Below are 27,229 nucleotides of genomic sequence, written 5' to 3' on the forward strand. Positions count from 1 at the left end.
AGAACTGACCATTATAAGTTTCCAGGAAATTGTAACTGTGCCGAAATATCCTAATATTATTGGAGCAGAAGTGGTTACAATACTTTGAAGCAAAACAAATTTTGTATGGAATGATGGCGAGAAACCCTTTGGACATGTCCATTTTTTAAAGCAACCCAGCTGGAATCAAACGCTCTTTATTTTTAGTATATATTTATTTATTCTACTTAAAATACCACCAGGGAGAAAATGCACAAAAAATCCTTTATTTTTTAAAATAATTTGAATTATTTTTAAAGAACTAGAAATTTTTTGGACTTGAATTCAATGGTTCTAAGAGTAGAATGGCTGCGATTTGCTTTCCTGCTTTTTTTTTTTTCTCATTTTTTTTCATCATCCATGCAAAGCGTGTACACAAAACCTCCATCTGACTTAGTAGAGATTTTCTATTCCCTTTGCACAAATGACTCCACAAGGTCCAGAGCAGAGGGTGAATCAAGCCCCTTCTCTGGCTAAATCTTTTAGTAGCATCAGCGACTCATCATTGCATCCGTGTCCAGGACCAGATCGTGATGGCCACCCCTTTATTGTCTCAAGCAAAGGTCTAGCACAAGCACAGTGTTCGAGTTCTCCTTACTACGACAGCGTAAAATCAGTTTACAGAGAGTAGACTGTAGCCGTGTTGGTCTAAGGGCACAGGCAGACAAGGTTCTCTGGGTAAATCCGATCTCTTTTATTAGACCAACTCAAATCGGATTTACCCAAAGAACCTCATCTGCCTTTGCAGAGAGGAGGTGCTGCCAGACTTCACCCAACCCTGGCTGAGCCTTGAATCCCACCAAGCTTGGGTGTGAAAAGGCCAAGTTTTAACCCTCTTTGTAGCCTGCTGGTTATTGCTGAAGGGTCACTGCAGTAGCTGGTCCAAACCATCAGCCAGAACATACCGTATTAGCTATCTGTCAAGCGCTGCGAGGCGCGGGGATGTGAGTGAGCGTGTTCTCTCCTCGCTGAAGCAGCAGCTGTCTGTTTTATATGTATGATAACTCTCCATGTGCTAACTTTGCTGTAGGAGTAGAAATGAGCCTTGTCTCCAAAAGCAAATAAACAGAATGAGTAAGCAGTGAAACAAAGACAAATAAAGCAAAAAAGAAAACAAAACCAGACGGCGTGAAACAGAGGAAAGAGCCTGCAGTTTAAATCAGATGTTGGCTTCCCGTGTTCCCGGTGTTAGTGTTAGCAAGATTAGAAACCACATTTTAAAGTGGTGATGCTAAAATGAGCAGCTGCTGTGTTAAGAGCTGACTTTCTCTTCTGGTTCCTCCTCATTCTAGTATGAATGCGACTGACTCCTAGATACCGGCTTTCCTCCACGCAGCCCTCCATCTCTTTACTTTGTCCAGCAACCCCTCTGGAGTACTGCTTGTTCTCATTGCCAGTGTGCAACAGTGCTACGATGTCCAAGCGGAGTTGTTAATAAAAAGAAATAACTGTTGATTTTTCTGGTAGGATACTGAAGCCTATAGGGTATGATGCCATACTTGATTTTGACTGATTTTTGTTGTTACCATGAAAAATGTCTAACAAGGAATGAATGCATAGAGATGGCAAATACAGCTGTTGCTTGGGTAATGTGTATTCTTGGTAAATGGTCAAATATGCTAATAGCGCATGGATGGTCTGTGTCCCGACTCGAGCTCTTCTAGGCTTTTTTTAAACTGCTAAGTATCTTTCAAGGAAACCTTCCCAGAATTTGTGTTATGGTGCATAGCAGCTGAAGTCAACTATTTATTGATTGATAAAAGAAATGTTGTGGAGAAGCTGAAATGGGGAGTTCAGAATTGGGAGTCCTGGGTTCTATTTGGACCTCTGTCAAGCTAGCACTTATTTTCCAAATGTCAGTATGTGTCTCTGGGCAAGTCACCTGGTTAGGTAGTATTTTCAATGGTGGGCATGTCTGAAAATCCCACCTTCAACTTCTTTATCTCAGTTCACCCATGAATAAAATGGGGATGATGCTAAAACTGATTTATGCCATTGAGATGTTGGAAAGCTTAATTCATATTTGTACAGAGCTTTGAGATCTTCAAATGAAAAGTGCTGCAAAGTTATCTGATCATGAAATGATCCATAGTGAGGAAGCTAGTCAAGTATTAATACAGTGGCAATGGTTGGACTTACCTTATGAAAAGTTAAGCAGTCCTTATTTTCACTTTTATCTCTGTCTCTCATATCAAAGTTGTAAAGTGCTCTGCAGAGGGGTGGTGGCAGTGGCAGGTGCTTGATAACTTGCACAGAACTGGTTGGGAAAACTCCACTGACTCCGTTGATCTCTCCTAGGTACCAGTCTTCGTCCAGCTGGCGGAGCAACATGATGATATCTCCTTTATTGAACCGCAGTTCACCAGGGTTGTGTCCCCTGTAGGAATATAAGGCTTTGGCCTGTGGAACCTGCAGGATAAGGAACAAACATTAACACTCACCCACAACTAGCTGACACAAAAGTGAACACGTATCAGGCTGTTTGGGTTGACCAAAAAAAGGTGGTCTACCATGACTCCTAACGTGTCATGGTAGACGATGTCATTTCATCTTGATGTCATTTCTAAGGGAAGCTGTGGCCTGAAGGAGTAATAATTTCTTTCTTAGACCCCATATGGCTAAGAGCAAACCTTGGCCTCTCATATATTTAGGAATGTGAGGAATAATGAATTTCTTTATCTAATCTCTACAATGGGCTTAACTGTCTCTCTGAGTTTGTGCCCCTCTCACAATATTCCTATGCTAATGTACCCACCATTTTAGTATTGTATTATCTAGTGTTTAGACTATGCATTTAAGTTATATTTTTACAAATAATCATTCTGGGACACAATATGGTTTGCTAGATATGCAGTATAGAGGTGCAACCTCCTGCTGGTGACTGCAAGGGTGTGTCATGGGGTGGATGCACAGTTTCTAATAGTCTAATGCACTGCTAATAGTTGCTGCTGGAGACAGGTTACTGGACTAGTAACCTTTAGTCTCACCTTTGGCCTGACCCTATACAATCACTCTATCTTCTTAATATGAGTGGAAAGGAGACATTTACTGAAATTGGAATAGCTGAGAGAACGTTGGTACCTTTTCTCCCTCCAAAGTCTTCCAAGTAAAACTACAAAATTCTCCTAAAATATCTACTTTACTAACCTGGACCATATTTTATCCTCTCCAACAAATTCAATTAAAAAAACATTGCAACAGATTGTCTGGATGGTTGAGTCAGACCCAGAACTGGCACTGGCCTCACCACCCTGCCCCAAGAGCTACAATTTGAAAGCAGTCTTGCAGATTGTTTTTTCCTGGAAGAAGACAAATACAGATAAGCTCAGATGTGTGCTCCCTATGCAACTGTTCCAGTTGTGCAGCTCTTGACACCGTTGTCGGCATGGCTTGTGTCAGAGGCTGGTGGAAGTACCCCTGGAGGGCAGTTTTATTAAATATTATAGTGCATTCTTTGGAAATGCCTTTTACAGTTAGCAGACATTTGCATTTAATGTAATTTGCACCATTTAACATATGGCTGAAATGCCAAAAAAAGGCGTAGAGAGTAGGAAGGGTTAAGGCTTTTATTGTAGCCACAAGGCAACTGGTTTATTAGCATGTAGACTTTGCACTGCCCCTCTGCTTAGAGCAAATTTCACTCTGTGTGCTGTAAAAAGTCTGTTACAGTAAGAGCACTGCCAATAGACCTCTGCAGTCCCTAGACACAGTGGGTTGAGTGAAGTTAGAAACGGCAATCAAAAATCCAATGGCCTTGCATTTAATAATTCTGTTTTAACAAAGTCTTGTTTGTATTCCATGTAGAAATTCCTGTTCTGCATTGGACCAAGAGTCCAGCTCACCCGGAATCCAATCTGCAGCAGTGCTTTACAGGAACATGTAAAAACCCTGTGTTATACAATTTTGCAGCATTGCACCCATGGGAGGGTTTTCTTCCTCACCTGACATAAAGTGAAAGAGGATTTCTGTGGGTACGTTATGAATTATTACCCAGCTAGTATAGCTTCAGATGTTCTTCTTATTATGTGTATATATTTATAATTTGACAGTTAGTATTTATAAATTGAGTCCTACTCAATTCAGTAATATCTTGCAGCCGTGACTTCCTCTAGTTATGCGTTCTGTAGATGTGCCCACAGAGCAGCCTGGCACTACAGCCATCGTTGGGTTTCCAATATCTCCTTCTAGGGATTCCACTGAAGTAATGGAAAACCATAAAAATGGGAGCTGAGGAGCTGGAGTGATACAAAAATGTATGTATGTGTGAATGTTGTTTCCTCCACCTGCTGAGATGGTGAAAAACATGAATTTATGGTAATACGGGCTCCCTTGGTTCTGCAGAGGTTCCATAGCATCCAGTCTCCACACTTACTCATTGCTGGGCCCATCAGGTTTAATAAAACCTCAAATGTTTAGGACCTTTTGAAAAACCCTTGAGTGAGTTCTGCAATCACTTTCTAAGTGCTGTAGAAAGAATGTTGCTAGGATCACAAAACAGGATTGCCTTCCCATCTCCTCAGCTCTGGAGTTCAGATCAGTGTTAAATGACACTGCTAATGCTAAAGGCAGAATCAACGAAAGTCTTGAAGCCCTTTTGTTTCTTTCAGCAGTGTCTCTACAGTCCTGGGTTAACCCATCCAATTCTTCAGGTTCTGCACCTTTGTATATGGAAAGTAGCTGCATTTTAAATATAAAGCAGCCTGCCAAGCTTCTTCATTCATTATAGGTATTTCCAGGAGCCAAATTATTGTAATGGTATTTGTTACTGCTCTGGGTGTTTCCAGCTGTTTAGATCGCTTCTTGGCCTCTTGTGGGCTAAGATCAAGTTTTGATCTGATGCTGTAGTGGTGGGAGGCTAAGGCTTGTGTGGACCGTAAAAGACTGAATAATCCTTATTGCTTTCTAGATGTTACCTTACCAGGTGAGGAGTGAGGCATGCTGGGGGACATTGGGGCAGGCAAATATGTTTTCCAGTGCTACTGTACTTGCTATGCTGCTTCTGTAGATAAATGGTGAATTTGAGTCGCTAGGACTGGAAGACACTGTGGCCCAGTGGCTAGAGCAGTGATTCTCAACCAGGATGCTGGGGACTTCCATGAGATCCTTTGAAGGGTGCCATAGGAAGTGCAAAGAGATAATCAAGTGGAAAGTGATAAGGGCAGGTTCAGGCTCTAGGTGTGAGAAGACAAGTAGACGAGGGCAGAGCCAGACTTTCCCTGCCTGGCCACTCCCTTGCCTGGCCTCTCTGCAAGGAGGTAAGCACTATAAGAAAACAGTTTTTGAACTGGGGTGCAGCTCAATTCACAAAAGTTATAGAGGGTGCCTTGGATACAATAAGGGGTGCCTTGAGTGTTAAGGTTGAGAAGCACTGAAGTAGAGAAACTGGTTTAATTCTCAGCTCTGCGATTGGTTGGCTGGGTGGCCTCAGATAAGTCGTGCCCTTTCCCTCCCTGACCCTGAGCTTCCTCATCAGTAAAATGGGGATAATAATATTGTTGCCCTTTGTAAAGCAGCTTGAGAAAAGTACTACATAAGAACTAGCTATCATCATTATTTCTTAACTCAGTTTACTCTTCTTGGCTTAAAATACAAACAAAACTTAACTCTGTTGGGTGAATATAAAAATTGGAGTCCTCTGTTTCTGCTCCTTGATTCTTCTGTTTTGTTTCTCGCATGATATTCAACAGGCATTAATGGTAAATAGTCATCAGTATTCCTGCGGCAGCTCAGTCTGCTGGGCCAAGCTGAGGTCTGAAAGTTTAATTCTCAGCTCTACTATTAGTTGCATGGGTGGCATTGGACGAGTCAGCCTCCCCTCCCTCTCTAACCCTGAGCTTCCCCACCTGTAAAATGGACTGATAATATTGTTGCCCTTTGTAAAACACTGTGAGAAAAGCTCATTGTCAACCATTTTTTAGGCTTTTGGCCTGTCTCTGCTACTGACAGGGTGGATGGCCTTAACCATATCACTTTATCTCCCTTCCTCCACTTTCTTTTTCTCGTCTACAAAATAGGGAGGATTGCTGTGTGGGCTTGTTGTTGTTGTTCTCCAGTGAAAGTGAGTAAAGGCTAAACTGCTTTAAAAAAATTAACCTGAAAATTGTATTCCCTTTTAAATCCTGTTTAGCTGTTCACTTAGTGATTCACCAAATTGCCCTCCCACATTTATCACCATCGCAACTTGTCAAAACTGAAGCTTAGCGCCATTTTAAACCAGTGCTCTTACCCCTGAGAGTTTAGCTCGACAGCTTAGCTTCTGAAGGGCATGTTTGCTCCTTTCACTTCTGAAAACTTTTGTCTCTCCAAAGCAAGTATTCTGAGCTCATCTTTTTATCTGGGGGCCCAATTCCACCCTTGCATAGTTGCCATTGGGGTGAAAAGCATTTTATATGGCCCTAATTCAGCAAAGGGCTTCAGGTATAACCTGAAGGGGAAGGCTGGGGTGGGGTGGAGGGGTGCTGCCGAGCATAATGCTGATACCTGAGCTAGCTCTGGAAGCAGTGCAACAGTTTAATTAACTTTGCTAAGAAGCAGGGTGAGTGGAGCACTGCAAACACAGCTACTCTGCTTTTGGTATCCAAGCTGGCTTGTTCAGAGCTAGCTCAGGTAACTGTACGTGACACAGTACTGCATATCCTAAGTCTTACTGACTTCACTGTGAATTAAGCCCATCCTCAAGAGCTTTGTTGAATAGGGATGTAACTTAGAAATTGGCTCTTGGTATGTAATTTGTCTCTTGGGACATAAAGATGTACATAGATAAACTAGAGATGGAAAAGACCTATTAGGTTTACTAGCCCCTGTCAGTGCAGGGTTGCTCTTTACTCTGCCTTTTTGCTTTCTCTTGCCTATTATAAATGTGCCAGATGTCTTGGGGGGGCAGAGCTGATGCAGTGGACTACAGTACAACACAGCCACGTGTTCTTTCATGGTTTTATCTTTCTTCACAGACTTGATTTTTTTAGAAAAAAAGAATTTTAGTGGCTACCTCCTATTGGGTGCCTGTACGTGTGTGGGGGGGTTGCTCCGATACACTGTAACGAATCAAGTCTGCTGGAGTGTGCTAGTTAGCATGGGTGACTGGTGCCTCCCAAGCCAGGGGGGGAGGTCCCTCAGCAGCTAATCGCCAACTGGGGGGGGGAGTCCCCTAGAGTGCATTTCCAGCATGCCAGTGTTTCCAGGGGGTGCACAGCCAATCTCAGGGGGTGCACGTGCACCTGTGTGCACCCTCTATGCATCACCAATGCTAGTTAGCACGCTTCAGCAGCCTCCTCATCTCGTGTATCAGCAGCATCCCTGTGCTTCAGAATGGTGGCAGGGGTGCTTTAACGAAAGCTCGTTTGATGAGCTTTTGTTAAAGCTCCCCCATTGCCATTTTGAAGCATGGGGACGCTGATGCACAAGGTGCTGAGGACACTTTAATTAGAGTGCTCTAATTACTGCAGTAATTAAAGCGCCACCCCCTTCCTCATATGTAAAAATGGATTTCAGTGGAAATTTGATGTCTAAATGCTTGACAGACTGAAAGGTTATACTTCTATTTTCCGCAAAGAGAAATAAAAATGCAAATCAAGCTAATATGTCTTGCTGCTTATGAGGTAGGTAGAAAAGCATGGTTTTTCAAGGCACGTCATAAACCAGCCAATCCCAACCCATTTCTGTGAGGTTGGTAAGATCCAAGAGAGAGACTGTATTTCAAATTCCCCAAGTCTTGGATTGGATCAGAAGTAGTAACCTAGATCTTGGGAAGGGAATAGGGAATGTTCTAGCAAAGCATAACTAATCACTTGTCCTTAGCAGAGGACACGAAAGGAAGAATGTCATTCGGTACCTACCTATAACTCTTTACATCTTCAAAGTGTTTTGAAAGCAGTTAATTGTAATGTTTAGTTCTAATTAAGTAATTTTGTATGATAATTTGTGCTACTGGTGAAAACATGCCCCTGGCTGAGTCAAACTTGAGGGGCATGTGTGCAACAGAAAAAGTAATGAAGAAACCTCAACAACATTTAAACTGTACCAGCTTACTTCAGTCAGGAGTTCATTGCCTAATGCAAATATGCCTAGAAATTACACACAAACCAGCGTAAGTATTGGAAACTGGTTTAAATCTGTAACAGAACAGAAGCTCAGTGTGCATAGACTGGGTTCAAAATGGCGAAACTGAGTTTAAGATGGACCTGGACGGATGGAGCATCAGATTTAATCATCTTGGGTTAGACTGGTCTATTGAACTTCTGTTCCAGCTCCCCTCCCAACTCAAGTTTCCCTGAAGTCCCCCAGCATCCCAGGGTGCTTTGTGGCCCCCTGAAGCAGCCATCTGCTCCAGCCGAACTGAGGCAACAAAGCGTGTGCTCCCCAGCCCTGTGTTCTGCCTCTGCCTGTCAGCCGGGAGGGGCGAGAGGCAAGGGAATGGAGCTCCCCCACCCCAGCCCTGGTACCCCCAAGCTGGAAACTGCCTAGCTAGGGGGGCCTGGCACCATGGGGGTTTCCCCTCTTCCCGGCCCCACGCACCCAGAGTCACTGCCTCTGACCGGGGGTGGGGAACAGAGCCCTGCACTCTGGTCCCGGCCCCCCGAGCTGGCATCTGGGAGGAGGGGGGCCCTGCACCATGGGAGCTTCCCCACTTTCTTGCTGCCTGGCCCACCTAGCCTACGCAGCTTCTGTCAGCCCCACATTTCTGGGGTGGGGGGATCACCCCTGTAGTGATCCTCTGGCCCTAGGTGTTTCCCACACCAAAACCCCTAGGGATTGCTGTAGCTGTGATCTCCAGGGCCTGGAGTTTCCTGTAGCCCCAGCCCTGGGGATCACAACAGCCATAGTCCCCAGGGGTTTCACTCCCTCCAAGCCCTGTGGATTGCTGGAGCTGCAATCCTCAGGGTCTGGAGACTTCACACCCTGAGCCCTGGGGATCGCAGCAGCCACGATCCCTAGGTTGTGGGGGTTTTTTCACTGGGCATGGTGCACTAGTGGGGGAGCAGATGCCTCTGTCACGTAGCCCTGCCCCTGTCTCTCCCCCTCTTGCCCCCCACCCGCTGCCACTGACAGGTGGCACCTGGGGGGAGGGGGCGGCAGTGGGCAGGGCGAAGGAGGGGCCCAGACCGGCCAATCGGGGGAGGCCCAGCTGCTGGGAGGTGTGCTCCAGTGCACCCAATACGCTGGCCTTGGCCAGAGCAGGCACCCTGTTCCCCCCCTCACCCACAGAAGAGTGAATTTCTGTTTTGTTCCCTCCTGACCTAACCTAGGGCACTTTGGAGTAAAACACAAAACTTAAAGCGCTTTCCCCTTGGGCTTTTTGAACCTCTGTACTTGGCCAAGGTGACTTGGAAATGCATCTTTCAAGCAGTTAAGATTTGAAGAATCACTGTTCCAAATGCAGCCCCAAACTTCCTTCCTCCCTTTCTCCAGGAGCCTGACTGTAGGATCTCTTTGAGAAGATAATGTGAGGGGTAAAACAGAGTAAGAGGCCTAGCAGTTCTCAAAAGAGGCAAGCTATCTTGATGTGGAGGAAAGACCGGTAGCCTAGGAAGAGATCATTATGGCTGATTCAGGAGCTCGTCATTGACCTGAATACCAAAAAGATAAAAAGTCCTACAAAATGTGGAACAGGTGAATATAAATGGATAGCAGAAGAATGTAAGGGTAAAGTTGGAAAGGTTAAGGTGCAAAATAATTTTCAAAATAACAAGGGGCATAAAAAGCAAGGAGAAAAGATTCTAGGAACATATTCAAAGGAAGAGGACCACAAAGGGATGTCTAGTTCCCTTACAAAATGAGCATGGACACCAAATGCTGGATGATGTTGAGAAGGCTGAAGTACTTGATGTTTGTGGGATACGGTTCTGGTGTTTCAAATTTCAAGGTGTATAAAAATGTCCAGAGCCTACAGTAACTGTCACTATCCCTTTAGATAACACATAGCTGCAAAGACTCGCTTGGATGTTGCTTGAAGCACCTATCAGTTCCCTTTATGTATATTCAAATCTGGACACAAAAATGGTCTGAAGTATCTGAGGGAAATAGGGTTTAATTCTAAGTATAGAGATATTGTGACTACAAAGCCCAAGAAAGGTTGAATTACTGTATCCATATCATGGTCCTCAACAAAAGATCAAGTTTTAATATGATCACAGAAGCCATCAGATATACTTACGAATGCAGTCTTTAAACTTTAGTGATCTTAAAAGATGAATCGAAACTGTCATATACATTATCCATATCCAATGCTGAAATAAGAATTTGTTCCTAACAAATGACTAAGCTTTAGGAGGTATTCTTGTATCCATTAACTTCTGAACTTCTACAACCAGAGATTTCCCTATCACTCCCACACATATATATACGCTGCTCTTGTTTTTGTTTCTATCTGTTTGCAGTGGTGTGTGTATTGAAATCCTCCTGTCTCCTTCACGTCTGGAAAGAGACATCAGGTATTGAAGAAAGCTCCAGTAACGCTGTATGACTGTGGTCCTTTTAGGGTCTCATGAACACTGGATTTGTGTTTTATAAGTAGTGGGTGAAACTCGTTTAAAACAAACAGTGATACCCAACCAAAGTTTCTTAAGGGCTGGTTGACCAAGTTTGACTGAAATATCTGGCTCTGCTGGAAAAGGGTTAAGTAGGGTCTGCTGACGAGTGGGTCAGCTGACTCATCGCTGTACCTACATACATGGGAGGTAGGAGTGGTTATCTTAGGAAAGAAGAGGTACGGGCTGGGCGGAGTAATCCTGAAGAAGGAGTCCTAGCAGCAATATATTATCTTAATGTTTTATCTGTTAAGCAAGGCAATCCCTAGGAAGTGGGTGAGTTTGAAATGTCCATACTATGCAAACTGGGGTTTCAGAGTGGTTGGAAAGGAACCTACTCGCAGTAGGACGGAGCAGGTTTGTGGGGAGTTGCAGGTGGAGCGCAAGTATTTGCTTCCTTTACAGTTAGCACTAGTGTCTGAGGTTAATGCATATAGAAGCCTCCTGAGGCCATCCATGGGAGAGAGAACTGTTTGGCTAATTGCTTCCGAGGCCCTTAACCATCTCGAGGCAGCATCTCCTGTTCTAGCTGCTATTTTTACTTGGTGTCACTGTGACCTGCCTAACCTTGTCAGAATCATCCCAGGGTCCTTCTAATGCTCCGTCTATGAGATTGTACTGTATCCTTTCGGGACATAATAGATGCTGCTCCCACACTTCAGGTTTTCTAAAGCCTCTTGTGTGGAATAAGAACGTGTGATGGATTGTTCTGCCTGAAGCCCAAGCTCACCTCGTTGGCTCCTCTTTATCCTTTTCTTCCCATTTAGGGTCTTGTCAATTTTTGTTCTTCCTTTGCAGTGTCTCCACCATCTTTCCTCCTTGTCCAAACTGTTACATGTTGATACCTATACTGATCAGTTCTGTCAGTTTTATTCTCTCTGGCCTTACCAGCAATATCCAAATGCTACAAATGAACAAGTTTTTCCTCTCCTGTTCTGAATGTGTCTCTTCCCCCTTGCACCCCTTCTCTAGTTCCCTCTGTCCATCCAGGTTAAATTGAAGCTTTTTCTTTTCATTTTCTTCCCTCATCTCATTTTCTCTTGCACCTTCTTTCTCATGTTGCCATCCCTCATTCCTCAGTCCTGAAAGTTTCATTTCTCTCCTCCTACTCAACGTTCAATGCTTTTCCCCACGTTGGTGTTTTTCCATATGTCTGGTACCACGTCTCCCTCATTCTAGCACCTACTAGTCTCCTTGGTCCAAGTCCCTTCTTACAACTCGCCACTTTTGCTATTTGCTTTCAATGCTAATGTCTCCGTTGCTCCTTAATCAGTTTGCAGAATCTAATGATGATTGTAAATTCCTTGGGGCAGAGGTCTTACCTCCCTCATGATTTACAGAGCTGAGCCCACATACGGCATTACAGGCAGTTCAAATGCCCATTGGAATCAATTGCAAAACTTAATTGACCTAAATATTTTGGAGTTAATAATGATCCTTAGTGCTGCTTTGTTCTGTAGCCAAAATGCCTTCACCCTGTATCTCTGCAGTAGGATTGTTCACTTATTCATATAGCGTGTCTGAGTTAATGGTTGACCATACATTAGGAGATGCGTAGATAAAGTTAATCTGCTTGCTATTTGCCCAGGTAGTGAAGAATCTCTGTATCTTATGGGACTTATTACTTGCCCTGAAAATTCAGGGAGCAAAAATAGTAAGAAGTGCCTTCCTTTACTTTCATCTTGTCAGAAAAGTAAAGTAATAACAATCCCAAGGTTGTCTATAATGCTCCTCATTTGGAAGCCCCACGCTGAACTAGAGGTATGTCACCCACAGACCTTATGATTCATTGTATGTAGGGTAGAAAAAGAGGTGATACAGAACCCCAGGCCCCTAGTTTACTTGTTGAAGACAGACTGAGAGGAAATCATACCAAAACTGTATTCTCTTCACTGATTTCACTAGTGCTGGGTAATATTTTTTATGAATTGTAATTTAACTGAAAAATGGAGTTTCGAGGGGATCAAAACTATACAAAAACCTAGGTTGTATAGAGATAGAGGAACAGTTTTGATCAAAAAAAGTGGGACCCCCCCCCAAATAAATGTCAGAACATTTTGTTTCAGAACTTTCAAGATAAAATGTTTCAATTAGAAATGTCAAAATGTTTCTTTTACACACTTCTTAAATGAAACGTTTTTGCTTTTCATTTTGAAACATCGTTTTTCATTTTAAAAGAGTTCTGAATTAAAAAAAAATGAAGAGGGGGTGAGAGGCTAAATAGTTCTAGAATGAAACCGAACATTGTGTATCAGGTTGGTGCAAAATCTTTTTTTTTTTTTACTTTCTTTTTGACCCAGTTACAAACCGTAGCTGTCTCTGTGCAACCTGAACTATTTACTGGTATTATTATTGTTAGCCACCCAACCTAAAAACATCCATTTGTCAAGTTTTCTTCAGAATATAGAATAAGATCTAGTCTCTAAATATCCCTGTGAGCAAGTTGGCAGCTACATGAGGGGTCTGGCTTTCTGTTCCCGGCTCACTTAGAAAAGTTAGCTCTACTGTGAGACAATGCTACCAGCAGTGCATAGGACACAACTCTGCAGAGGCAGAAAGTGTCCTCTGTCCAAGTTGCTTTACTTCTTTTTGTGGATTGTCTCCTAGTAGAGCCTGAATCTGCTGGCATTCAGAGAGTACTACATAGCTCACCATTATGGGAAAGTATCTATGAAGTATGTGAAGATCAAGAATGATGACTTAAGTGAAAAATATATATACACTAGATAAAGCCTGGAGAGGCTGAACACCTCTGTTTTGAACATATCTAAGATCTAATTCCTTACGTAGACTCCTCTCTTAGCCTTTGCTTTGCTTTTGCTCACTCTTAGGATTGTATCAGCAGCTTCTACAAAGAAACCTATTCAGCTCCTTTTTAAATGAGCTGAACTGTAACTTTAGAAACGAAGGCACTGGTAATACTTGGTAAGTAATGAAACTTGGCACAATCATTGACACCAAAAGTGTTGCTGGAGTAAGCAACTCTGAATTTGGCCCATCAAAATCAACGGCAAAACTGCAGCTGACTCGAATAGGAGCAAAATTGGAGCTTTGCTAAGGAAACAACTGTGAGATGATGTGACGAGTCAAGTCTCCACATCACTGCAGTGACAGAAGTGGATATGGTAGTTTCTACTGATGTTTTTCTTGAGATTTCTCTAGCACTCGCACCACAGCATCACGGTTCACATCCTTAGTCTATCTAAACTCGTTCCAACACATTAAAACTTTATCTTTAAGATATTTTTATATTGGTCCTTTTTTATTTGAACTGAAGGTCTCTGTTTAAAAATACACGTAAATGCTTTTAAGCTTTTCTGAAATATTTTCTGAACATGCCAGTCAGAGATATTTAACTCTGCTGAACTTTCCCCCCCCCAACTTGCTTTTCAGGCCTAATAGAGAAAAGATGAAGAAATATTACGCACAAGTGAAAAGGGAAGGTTTTCTGGTCCTTTTTGGTACTATAGCTATAATAATAAAGCAGGTAAGTCTTTCACATTCTCACATTCGAATGCCCTCAATCATCATTAATGAGGAATTGTGTGGAAGAAATAAATTGGGAGCTATATTAAACTTTAAAATACATTTTTAGAGTGCTGACTATGGTACTGAGATGAATATCTTGTTTTGCAAATCGTGCAAGTTCTTTTGGGGAATCTTTAATCTGAGTTCATAAATACATTGCTTCATGTGACTTCACTGAGCCATATTTTTTCCAGTGTGTTTCAGTTTTAGAAACCACATTTGTTAGCCACAGGGAATTTGTGCTCTTCAGTAGTACAGTGGGATCTCCCCCCAAGAATGAAATTATGTTGGCGAAGCCTTGTTTTTGTAGTCTCCTCATGTTTTCCAGTGTGCAGTCACTGTTCTCAGTACCCTTTCCCCCACTCCATCGGATTTCTTCTTTTTAAGCCCTCTTTTCAGCCTTTCTTAGGTGAAAAATGAATTTTTGCACTGCTCTCAAATTGTAATCCCACAATTTTGTATGCCTAGAAATTAGGGAAGGTAAGTTTGTTTGCTGCTCCTCATGAGTGAATTCTAGTTATCTGGGTCAATAGGTGTCTTCACTGCCCTTAGGTCCTGCTCCCAGGATTGTGCCTCTTCATTCTTTCTCAATTATTGGTGCATTTGAAGAGGAAAGAGCATATATATATATAATGTCTATCTTTTTTTTTTCATTTGGCCTATGGCAGTCATCCAACACATCTGAGTCTCCCACCGTACAAAGTGGAGCAGCAAATTAAAAATATATATAAAAGAAAGAAGTTCAAAGCCTCTCTTCATAGCTGGGAGAAATGTGCACTATAATTATGTTAAATGAGCTAGTTATAACTTCCCCATTATTGACGCTGGATTATTACAAGAGTGCATGCTCATAGTGTAGGACTTTAAAACAAGAGACAAGGGAAAGGTGCATTAAAAATGGGACAGAAGAAAGGGAAATAAGTAAGGAAGAACAGCAAGGGGGATAGATTTCTAGAGAAAGCGGTGAACATTCATAGGCAAAATCTCAGGTAATTCTAATGCTACTAGTGACAAGTGGCACCATCCAACTTGTGGGTGCCCTGCCACCTGGAACAGAACAAACAAATGAGTTGGGAGGCATTAGGAGGAACAGCAGTTATTTTAGGCATCAAATAATGTTGTAAACATTTCTGCGGTTATCTTCATACAGCATTGCCCTTAAATCCTCTTTCTAAGGCAAGCACCTTGCAAATAACTTGGGTGAAACCAAGCTGCAGAAGCTAGTGTTTCCCAGAACTTCTTTCTCCAGCAATGTCAACAGCTCTAGAAATGAGCATGAAGGAATGAATAGCAGATTGTTCTGTCCAGCTTGCTGTGACCACCAGCCAAATGGCTTTCCCTGGGCTGCCTTTCTCTTCCTTGACACGATCCCTATGCTAGGGACTGGGATCAGTGCTGGAACAGAACTTCTGTTTGTCAAGGAAGGCAGCTGGGGAGGCCTCTTATGCAGAAGATACTCCCATGCAGCCACTTCTACCCACTGTAAATCTGTTTTGCACTTTTCCGGCAGTGTTAAAGGGTATTACATGGACTGATTCTATGTGGGGTGTGTGCAGAGAAGGAACAAAGAGCATCTGTCATATCTTCCCTTTGGAGAAACCACTGAAAATTCTTGCTTTTGTTGTGGTTTGTGCTTCTAAAGAAAGATCTTCAGTAAGTGATCTTCAGAAGAATTCCTTCCAGTAAGCAGAGCAAGCCTCATTTGAAGTAGGGAGCTGACTTCAATACTTTCTTCAGTTTGGTGACAGGCTATTGACTTGGGGCTCTCTGCAAACCCCATCCAGCATATCACAGCTCTGATGGCAGGAGCCAGATTCATGGGTTTTGGGATGGTTTTTGGCAGACTTAAATATGAATCAGTCCAGGCAAGCATGGATTTTCACCCAAGTGATTTTCTCAGCTCTGGTGTTGATAATTCTACACAGGGATTGCCCTGGAATTTCTATTGCCTGCACCTGTTCCCTCGAATACAGGAAGCCATCCAAATCATGTGGTTGTCTCCTGGGCTGGCAAAGTTTCCCTTGGCTAAATAGCAAGGGCCTGATTCTGATCTCAGTGTCACTGTTTCTTCCCTGCTGACAAGAATGTAGTTATTCCTTAGCTTTAATTCTACAAGCAAAAGCAGATTCAGGCCTTAAATGCCATTAAAATGCTGGCTTTTGAACAGTAGCTTCTCAATAGTCCTTTCAAAACTGCTCTGTCTAGTGGCATTTGGGGAATCGGGCTGCAGTCGTTGTCAGAGAGAAAGAAAGAGATGACCAGAAATAGAACTGGAACATTGTAAATGAGCCGTGAAAAACACTTCCAGACCCAGATGTGTCACCCAAAAGGTTTGGCAGGACATTGAGAAGCAGAGATGATGCAGACATGGTCATTTTTTAGTGAGGGGACTAGGGCCAAAATAAAAGCCTGCACAGCTTCATGCTGTTCTTACAGCTCTGTGTACTTCCCTAGTGCTGCAAGCATGACACTATTCATACAAATGCACAAGGGGCTTAAAAGTCCATGACTCTCACTGAAGCAGTGGTTGGCCTATATGTCAGTGTTTTATATACCTCCCTATAGTCTGATATGCAGGAATGATTTATTCCTACAGAGTGGCACAATCATTGCCAAGAAAAAAGAAACCTAAATATGGAAATCTTCCAAATTTGGCTTCTCCTCAGTAGAGGGCTTTTGGTTTATTTTGATAATATCCCTTTAATTCTTTTGGGCTTCGTTGTCCCAGCTCCTTGGTTCCAACTTCCATTTCACATTGGGTAGAGATGGGCCAAAATCTAGATCTATATTTTGAATACAGCCAGTATTTGGGAGTGTTTTTTAGGTCCAGAGATTCAATTTGAACCCATTTCTAAGGGAAGTGTATGAAATGGGACCCCACTTCCCTCCAGTTCCATCAGACTGGCTATATGCCTGGTGCTCAGTCAAGAGTCCAAACACAGTGAAGCATCATTGAGGTTTTTGAAAGAACACCCCCCAAAAGCCACAGTTAGAATAAGGAATGAAGATCACTGTCTAAATGGGAGGAAGGGAGCTACACTACTCTACTAATAGTTATTTCTACTACTTTTCAACTCCTTAAAAGATGTTTAAAAAAAAGATAGGAGAGGACTAGTCTCCACTGGCAGCTGAGAGCTTGTGATATACAATACTGGTTTGCTGTAATTCACGTCAACCATATTTCTGGGTTCATTTTACAAGCTTTAAAATGGCTTATATTTGTTTATTACATGGATCTAAAGTCACGAATAAGTCTGGACTTCTGACACCTCTTTAGTTGGCAACCTACAGCCAGCCAGAGGGTGGCAACCTCCAGCCGGCAGGACTGAAGCCATTGGATTCAGTTGGGAGCTGGGGGACATTCAGTAGTGGAGGATTCCCCATGTTGTGCCGTGTCTGAGAAGCAGGGAGAAGTGGTGACAGTGGGGTCTGCATGCCAGACTCTCAGACCCGACTCTGTTTACACCTACTTTCAGGTTACATTACAACAAAGCAAAGTGCAGTTTGTGGGGATTTGGCCTGTGGTCTGAATGAAGCATACCAATGGCCACAAATCACTGATATGTGTCAGCTTTTGGGTGGTCTGTATGAAATGAATTGGTTGACCTTAATATGCGGGAATCCATGTCAGAAAACCACCTCCCAGGTCATACTCTTGTTCTCTGTCTTGCACACATTTACTGTCAGGAGCAATTTAGACTCACGTGACTCTGAATTGGAAACATCTATTCATTTGAATGAAGGTTGTCCGAAGCATAACACTTGTTTGAAAGCTCATTAGAGAGGTGAAAGAATGCACCTACCTCAAGGGCGAGCCACCCTTTCATCTTTCGAGTAGGTTTCTGTGACTCACATGTGAGGCCCATTGGTAGAATGAGGCAAGGCAATCAACTCTTCTGCTGCATGTGTACCTATTTCTGTTAGCTAAACAGTTTCCAGTCCTGTCGGTCCATTATCTCACACCTGCACTAAATTCCCTTTTAATACAAAACAAAGGATTACCCAACAGAGAAGTAAATAGGTTGATCTACTGAGAATTTAAACTTCTCCTATAAATTCCTCTTTTATTTCCTCTCCTTCCTACTGCCGTGACATATGTCAGCATACCGTACAGGCTTCTAAGCTCCTAAAAAGTGCACATAGTAGACAACAGTTTTCAGATTCCCATTGTTTGAGACCAGTCAAGTTATGTCAGATTTTGCCAGACCTACTTAACTTTTAATAGGTGGGTGAAGTCTACATTGAAGTTTTAGGGGTGTAAAATTAGCATTTTAGGCTTTCTCATAGGATGTTAACCGTTCAAAATAATTTGCTGACTACGACTGGTTCTGCACTAACATTTTTCTTATATGCTTCCAATAATATACTCTTTTGATAGCAGAAAATTTTGTTTGATGATTTTATTCCAGATTTCTTGCAGCAGACTTTGTTCTTAAACAGTAGACATTTTTAGGTAGGTAAAACTGGCACGGTATCTTGTTCGCATGTGTAAGAAGCCACCGTATGACGGGCTCAGAATGTCACGTATACAGGACTTGTTCTGCTTGAATTCTGGCAGTTTGCAGGACCAGAGTAAAAATACCAAAAACTAGTATGTCTGTGTTAAGTACATGGCACGTGAAAGAAAAGGTGGTGCTTGGATTCTGAAACAAATGCCCAAACTTTGCAATGTTGCAATGCAATGCCATTATTAGTTGCAATGACTTTTAGTGGCAATTGCCATACTTACTGTTTATATTATGGTCCCTACCTGTCCCAGATAAAGTCACCATTGTGGTTGGCCCCAGACAAACCTATAAAAACAAGCTGTCCTTGCCCTGGAGAACTTACAGTCAAAAAAGATAAGAAAGACACAGGTTGAGATAAAGGACATATTATTGTCCCCTTTTTTACAGATGGTGATAAGAAGTGTAGAGATGCAAACAGACTTGATTCATGTCATAGCAAATCTGGGAGCTGAATCCAGGTTTCCCATGTCCTGGTATTGTGCTTTACAAAGGTTGGCATGGATTTTAGGCTTTATCGACATACCAATTTCTGTGAGGGAAGATAATCCATAAAACCTGCCCTCCCTTTCAACAGTGAACCTAAATCTCCAGCATGAGCTTTCAGCACTGTTGCTTCAGAGATGATGGCAATTCAGTGGGAAAACCAAATGATTCCTACCTATATAGGGCTTGTCTGATCAGTTAGCAAAGTTTCCAAAGCTCTTTAGGATCCAGTTGGGAAGAGGCACTATTTGAATGTAAATCATTATCATTACAATTGTGTTTTTCTCCTTTTTTAACAGACGAGAGAACTTGAGCCTTGTCACACAGAACAAAACCACCAAAAATGAACTTGTCATTTCAGCCTTTTTCACATAATTATATTCTGAGGATTCGGACAGTTGGGTGTGTGTTTTTGCATTATTTCTCCCCTTTGGTGGACTGCTAGTATCTCCCAAGCACAAACAGACTGCATATGCTCTAGGGAGAATGAAACCCACCCCCTGTGAAAGCCCTTTAATAGAGCTCACCAAACTGCCCTTATTTTCCTTTAACTCATTTTAGATATAAAGTTAAAGCAGATGCTTGTTGTACATGCTCACTTCAGGACTTTGACAAGTCATATGGCAGTGGATAATGAAGGTGATATGGATTTAACCACAGGTGGAAAACACTGGCTTAAGTTAGAGGTGTTCAAAGATCCTCTCAGGCATAGCTGCTCATTGAAATAAAATAACAAAATTGATGAAAATCTATTAAATCAACGAAATACATGGTTAAGATGCAGCAGTTTCTACAGTCCACCGCATACAAGGGAGTCATAATGCTAGTGATGCATTTTGCCAACTTATTACTTTCCAGCCCAAATGATCAGGTACCCACATGTGCTAGGACCATCTGTGGAGACCCCTCGCTATGAATCTGGAGTATGCAGAGCTGTACAATGACCCCTTAACCACAGTGCTGCCAGAGCCGGCTAAGCCACAGGTGTCATTAATAAACTAAGAGGGCGCTCAGGAAAAGCAACTCAAAAGAGTATGCATAGAGCCACACATCAGTTATTTCACTGAACTAATTTCTGCAGAGTTTGTGCATCTCCACTACAGTTAATGGTGCCTCGGCAGTGCAAATGGAAGCACTTATGTAACCTTTTAGCTAATTTGTATTGGGTAAGGACTGCATAGACAACCCCACAAACATTACCTCTGAACCTATTATTATGGTGGCTATTGGGAGGTGAAAGAGAAAGGAGGGAAAAATAAAGATAATGCACCAGAGGTTTTATTACAAAAGATCTCCGAACAATTTACATCCAGAAATTACGTGACTCACTACTGAAATGCACCCACCCCTGAGGTGGAGCATGTCAGGTTTTTAACAGTAATACCACACAACAGTTCTGCATAAGGATGTTACTGTATAAGGTGTTGCTATGCCCATTTGAAACCCCAAGGAGAAACGTTTACGTAGGCAAAGTTCATGCCAAAATACAGTTCAGTTTAGGGATTACTCCTGAAGTTGGCTTCCATTGAAAACTGCAAGCAATATATGCTGCTCATCCCTCTACATTTCCTCTGTATAAGCAATGTTATATAGATGGTAGGAAAGGATGATGATGGATTAAGAATAGGCCCTGAGAAATCATCCTTTTTGATGGGGGTAGAGGAGGATAGATACTGTGTGGGGGCTGGGGGGGAATGATTTGCCTGCCATCTGAACCAGCTTGGCTCTGGAGCTGGTGAGGGTCACAGTGTGTTTCTGGTTGGTGGTGCTTACAGCAGGTGTGGATGAGCTGCAATCTCTGCATGAAAGCTTTTTACAGCTGTTCCACTCCCGGTTATGGCTATCAGATTTTTCTTCCCCACTGCCATGTCAGCAATCTAGGACATTGTTTAAATTGTGTGTCACAGCTTTAAACTGCATTGAAAAGAAAATGTGTCAGCCCTTGGCATGCCCAGTCATGATTCTTTGTGCTTTAGAGCCACAGTTTAGTCCTCACCAACAATTATTTAAAATACCAGTGGAAACTTTATATTCAGCTTCTATTCTTCAGCTTTAAAAACTGTATTTCTTGTTGCTCTAGCCTGCCATCCCCTTGCATTCCTAGAGATGTACAGCCTGTCACTTAGTGTGGGGCAGCAATATGTGTGCTCCCTAGGAGTTGGGTTACTGTGAGCTGTTAGAAGGAAGTAGGGAAAAATTTTGGTAGTTTGTCCACAGCAGCAGAATCACCGAAATCAGCCATAATGCTCTATTAGCAGAAAAGTTCAATATCTGTAAGCCTAAGGCTGAGAGATGGGGAAAGGCTTTTGGTCCTCTTGCTCCAGACTTTTCCCGTAGAAGATATGAAAAACACCACGGAACAGACTACCTTGTTTTCCACTATACAGCAAAAGTGAGCCATACTAATCCTGGTGTCTTTTTTGGACAGGTAAATGTGAAAAGAGATCAACCAACTTGTCTCTGCTCACTGCATTAAAAATCATTCAGTGAGGCCCCAGACTCTCTCCCCATTGGTACCATAGCATTTATTCCAGCAAAGTAATTCTGATCTGAGAAGAACTTGGCTAATGGTGACGCATCCTTTTAACCATAACCTTGGAACCTCCAGGAGGAAAGCTGCTTTTTTGATATCATTCGGACCTTGTCCCAGCTGAAGGAACTTGGTGCTCACTCTCTGTGCAGACACTTTTGTCTAGGTTTTTAGTCAGTCTTGAGATTAGCCATAAACTGGTTTGGAATATTCACTGCGATAAAGATGCCTTAAGACCTTGAGTCTAGAGGGCTGGACTGTATTATTCAGATGACATTTATGTGCCTTCTGAAATAGCTGAACAATGGAAAAAAAGAGGTAGATAGGCCTACCAGAAGGGCAGTAATGCATGCATATGTAACCAATGCATATGGCAGGGGAAGCAGCAAGGCCTTCTGGAGAAACACAGTGGAACTCCCAACCCCATTAATGTTGAGACAAGATCATTCCCATTGCTCTGGTCCCTGCTGGTGGAGAGTACAGGGCATGAGACACCACTGCCAGATTGCACTCTGAAATCTTCCTCCTCCCCTTCCCCAGAGATACTTCTGTGCACGCTTGAGGCTGGCGATGGACAGACCGGAGCTGTCTGTGAATGTGGAAGACGGTTTCAGTGATACTTAGAATGGATACTAAGAGGATGTCTCTCTAGTTCAGCTACAAAACTCCAGCCCTCGCACCCTCAAAATCCTCAGTTCAAATCCTAGGAAAAGCCGCTCCTTCTTGGATGAAGCTTGATTTTTGTGAGTCCTACCTGTGAACTGATGCAAATCAGCCCAGCAAGTTGCAAAATGTAGGAGTCAATGATGCACACAAACAAGGAATAGATGCATGGTCTTTCTACAAAGGTCACCTTTCCTGTTTGATGTCACTACTTCTATCTACATGTGCTCATTTTGTTCAGAAATGGGTGTACAGTATGGCTGCCGTGGCCTACAGGTAATATATGAGGGGGTTTCTAATGTCTTGCACATACCTCCTAAGTCTGTGACAGTTTTCAGAGAAGCAAGTAATGCTTCTCGAAAATGTTGAGGCTCCAGATTTTTGGTTTTTTTAAGTGAAGAAGAATTTTAGGGAGTTGGGGGGGTGGGGGCACCTGTGGAGTGCCCAAGCTAAAAGACCTGAAAGGGATCCAAGTTCCAGAGGATTTGTACTTGGCTCTTTGGAAAAGAACTTCCTCTTAAGGGACCTCAGTCAAGAAAGCAAAACCCTGAGACATCTACAGTCATGAGTAGCATTTGAAAATATAGGTTCAAGTACCCGTGTGCACCTCCTGATGGAAAAGGCAAAAATCCAACAAGGGGATCATGTATCCCCATAGCACAATGAGGCCCTGATGGAGCATTTGGTGGAAGCACACTGAGTGGAGCATTTGGCCAAATTGCCAAGCAAATAATAGTAACCAAGCAGCGCTCAGCATTTAATTGGAAATTCTTTAGTTTTCCTATGGAGAAAGACAGAGGAGAACTGAAGGATACCAAGAGAAAAGTTTAAAATTGAAGCAATGAATCAGTGTTCTTCCTGTCAAGAACTAGCCTCATACCTCTTGGATCATTTTTTAAAATCACCCCCAGACTAGAGGCAAACTGACACATGAATATGCCTTTTTTCTCCCCCTTTCTCCAGCGATGAAAATTACAAAATCAATCCATATGACTGGAACTTCATGGTCTCAAAGCTGCTGATCAACCAGTGGGGAAAGTTTAATAGAGAGAAGAATAAAGAGGCTCAGACTTTCAGCCTCCTCTCTGACTGCAATATTTAAGATGTGAACATACTATGCTGCTGAAATCCTGTGTTATTCTATTCTTGACTTGCCATCTGAGTCTGACTCATTGCCCTGGTAACAAATTAAAACACTTTTATGTGTTTTGCAATTCAGTACCTAATTTTGTAGAACCGGGAAAACTGGCTCCTGCGATTTCACGGTGCAGGTTATTTTGCTATTTCTCACTGCTCTGTGCTGCCCTAGCTTAACATCCTTCCTTTCATAGTCCTAATTAACTTTGAGTGAAGTCTTGCCATTCTTGTCATGCATGCCCAAGTCAGAATTGCACTCATGTTCTGGGATGATAAAAGCTGAGAGCGTGCATGGAAGCTTCTGAACAGTACAAAATGGCTGGTGAATGAAAATTATTGTTCCCTTATCAATTGTCTGAGCAACTGTGGGACAATCTGCAATGGAAGGATGAACATCAGTGCTGTTTCTCTATGCTTGAAATAAATGGGCCCAAGTGATGGACTCTTCCCCCACACAGTTATTTGGCAAATTCTTTCTCTGCATGGCTAGTAGGGTGTCTTGCTCATCAACACCCAGCTCAGCTTGTTAATTGGGTATCAGATGCCTAGATTTTAACCCCTTATAGGACCAATAGATTATCCAGTCTGACCTCTTGCGCATGCAGGTCATATCCAGTTACTCCTGCACTAAGCACACTAATACCTCCTCACATCTGAAGTGAACTTTTGTGCCTCATTCTTCCCTCTACACCAGTTTTCTTTTCAAGGTCATTCACAAACCGATTTTTCACAAAGTTGTTAGTATGGCAAAATTCACATCTGAAGCCACCTTCCTTCCCTGTGGTTGAGCATAATTTTGGCTTTCAATTGAACCCATCTCTAATAAAAATGAATAAAAGTTGTGACATTACCTTGTACATGTATCAGTAACTGTATTAGTGAATGCTGGCAGTTTATGTAGAGCTACCTTAAGATTTAACTTCCAGTTCTGCTGCTTTAACTCTGCTGCATCTTTAGGGACCATGCTGACTTTCATATTGCCAGGTGGAAGGGAACTGCTTTCTGATTCCAGTAGGTGCAGCACTAAAGCCATCTACAGACTGGGAGAAATGCACATGATGTTGGGATGCAGAGGTGCACACTGACAGTGTGTGTTCTGCACTGTGGGAATCATTTGTCAAGTCACATCTAGGATACTGTGTGCTGTTCTGGTCACCATGAGCCAAACCCTGATCTCATGCAATTGCGTGGGGCAAGGAGTGTAGAGTGTCACCTTCTTCACTAGAACAGCTCATTACTAGGTAAAGAATGCTAGGAAAAATAACTGGCTTCATCTCTAGTTGCTGCACTACAGGCAGCCTGATGGGATATGGCCAGGCACTTAGTTAACACAATGGGTACGCCCAAAAGGCCTTGTATGGTGAGTGCTAGATAGGGAGTGAATGCTTTTCCTTTTCAAAGAAACAGAAGGGTGTGCCTTGCCCTGAGCCCTCTGATCTGATCAGGCACCTGATAGGAAGGCTCTTGTTCCTCTTGCATACTCAGCACCTATCTTCCCACTCTGAGCCTAACATGACTTTAACTATTGAGGGCAGGAATATGTCTGCTGCTAGGTCACTACTGAGACAGGAAAGGAACAGGATACAAGAGAAGGGAAAGCTGCAGAATGAATGGGGCAGTATAAGAGTCTCCTACTGCTGGTCTCGGATGTAAATGTCAAGCATGTCCGACATGCTTTGGAAAGAGCCGTCGATCGAAATCCTGTCTGTCAACTCCCAAAAGAGTTGGAGATGTTCTTTGTTTTTTGAAAGATAAGAAAATACTGTCATAGTAGCTATATATAAGACTTCATATGAAGGTGGCAACGTTGGAGTATTGAATATTTTTATCTCAGTAGAGGAGGAATCTGTCTATCTCCCATAAAATGCTGGAGGGGGATGCTATGAACTCAGTTCATGCACATAGAAAATATCATAAGCCATAGTTTAGTATATTCTGTTTCTTCTAAGGGGTAACGTTTATACTCTGATTTTTTTCTCCTTGACTCGGTTTGTTCCTGTAATCTGCCTCCTAACCCAGTTCATGTCACCAAACAGCATTTCTGTGTGTAGGGTATGGCTGAGCCTTGATAGGCTTCAAAGAAGCATAGCAGTTTCATGCACATTGCAGTGCACGGAAACTTTCCATTTTTTTTCTTTGCCAAAAATACGTTGTATTTAGTTTGTTTGTATGAGGTAGCTGTTCCCATGGATGAAAAGGGTGCTCTCATGTGCTACATGTGGAGAGGAGGGTTTTCACTGGTGCAAAGAATTCAGGTTGAACTAGTTACTCTCTCTGGCATTCTGTTCCCAGAAACTCCTCTGTCCCTCTCTGTTCTGTGTAGTTTATTGTGGAGGGACCTTGCAAATGAAGTACTGAAAACCAAAGTCTGGTCCTCTCTGGATAGACACAAAAATTTGTACAGTTTGGGTTTTACTTGCTTTTCCTTTGTCAGAATTCAGCTCAGACTCATTCCTGAGTTGTATGCTATGCGCCAATAAATGGCTTGTGCCCTTCACTCCAGGGATGCACACTCCAGTAGCACTTGCTCATGTATGAATTTTCTGGTTGGGAGGGACTTTCAGGGTCAGCTAGTCCAACCCGTTGCAAAAATCTAGGGGTTTCTAGCCCTAAACCATCCCAGGTAGATGCCTATGCAGTATCTCCCAGAAAGCAAAAGGAGATTCTACAGTTTCCATTGGTAACTTGCTCCACTGTCCTATTTTCCTTACCATTAGGAAACATTTTCAGAATTGATCTAAATGAGGTTTGCTGAAGTTTAAAACTATTGCCACTTGTCCTGCCCTCTGTGGTGAGGAAAAACCCTACTTCATTTTCTTGATTGCAGCTTTTCAAACATTTGAAAACTGCTCTCACATTCCCCCCTTTACTTCAGACTTAAACTTATGTGGTATATTCAGCCTCTCCTCATTTCGCTTGCTTTCTAACCCCTATGGATTCTTGCCTACCAGTTATGTCATGCACATTATATTCATTTACACAGAGTGGTCTAAGTGCTACCAACTTAAACACTGCTAGAGATTATTTGAACCTAAAATACTCTTGAACGTTTTAGGAGTTTGGCTCTGACTGAGAAATTCTTGGCTATGATCTGTGTCTTGATGATATTATTTTAGCAGCTCCGTTGGAGCTTGTATGCACGCGGCACTTGGAATGGTTTGAATTCTTTGCTTGTTGAGGAGTGATGGGATTTGTTTTAATTTTTGGCTTCATAGAAACTCCTTCTGAACTCAAGAGGAAGAAGAGCTACAGCTTGCTGGGGAGGAATGTTAAAAGGATTCTTTGTTGGGAGTTGAATCTCTAAGTAAATAGTCTTGAGTCTGGCACTAAGCTCTTTCCACCTCTTCCACCTCCATACTGTAAATATGATGAGTTTGTGAAATATATCCAGTACTCTGCCTTTATGATTCCCCTTGGCACAGCATGGCATGGCATCTAGATCTTTTTATTAGCTTTGTAGGATGAAATGGCACATCTGATCAATGACAATTAGCATTTTATGAAAATCGAGAGGAGATGAAGAGGTCAATTCACTGTTTTCCATGTAGGAAAGAGAAAACACTTTCACTGGGGTTTACTTGATCTTCTCATTGCAGTTGCAAATGGGCATGACATCTGTGTACACTCAAGAAATGGACTAATATTGTTCTTGAATTAACTATTGGGGAATAGGATTGTATAAATGGCTGTCCTCAGAAAGATGTCAAAATTCGATGCTTATAATAAGGAACTATCCAAGGCCCTTATCCAAAGCTCATTCATTGCCATGGTAGCTTTTCTGTTGACTACAGTGTGCTTTGGATAACTCCCCAACAATTTAAAATACGGTAACTATC

At 42.5% G+C, this 27,229-nt stretch overlaps 1 protein-coding gene and 1 long non-coding RNA gene across 2 annotated transcripts in view; one reads left to right on the top strand and one right to left on the bottom strand.

Annotated features, from left to right (window-relative positions):
- The window catches only part of SH3RF2 (SH3 domain containing ring finger 2), a 70,455-nt gene that overhangs the window by 35,320 nt on the left and 7,906 nt on the right, over positions 1 to 27,229 (bottom strand). Inside the window, exon 2 of the mRNA XM_019535000.1 lies at positions 2,158 to 2,427. Coding sequence (XP_019390545.1) covers positions 2,158 to 2,427 — 270 coding nt within the window. The remainder of the gene's footprint in view (positions 1 to 2,157; positions 2,428 to 27,229) is intronic.
- Positions 1 to 27,229, top strand: part of LOC109310045 — a 34,274-nt gene that overhangs the window by 6,897 nt on the left and 148 nt on the right. The window contains exon 2 of the long non-coding RNA XR_002101126.1: positions 13,938 to 14,031. This is a non-coding gene — a long non-coding RNA (uncharacterized LOC109310045). The remainder of the gene's footprint in view (positions 1 to 13,937; positions 14,032 to 27,229) is intronic.

The sequence above is a fragment of the Crocodylus porosus genome, unplaced genomic scaffold (genome assembly GCF_001723895.1).
Source record: "Crocodylus porosus isolate Cpor-Errol unplaced genomic scaffold, CroPor_comp1, whole genome shotgun sequence".
Classification (NCBI taxonomy): Eukaryota; Metazoa; Chordata; order Crocodylia; family Crocodylidae; genus Crocodylus; species Crocodylus porosus.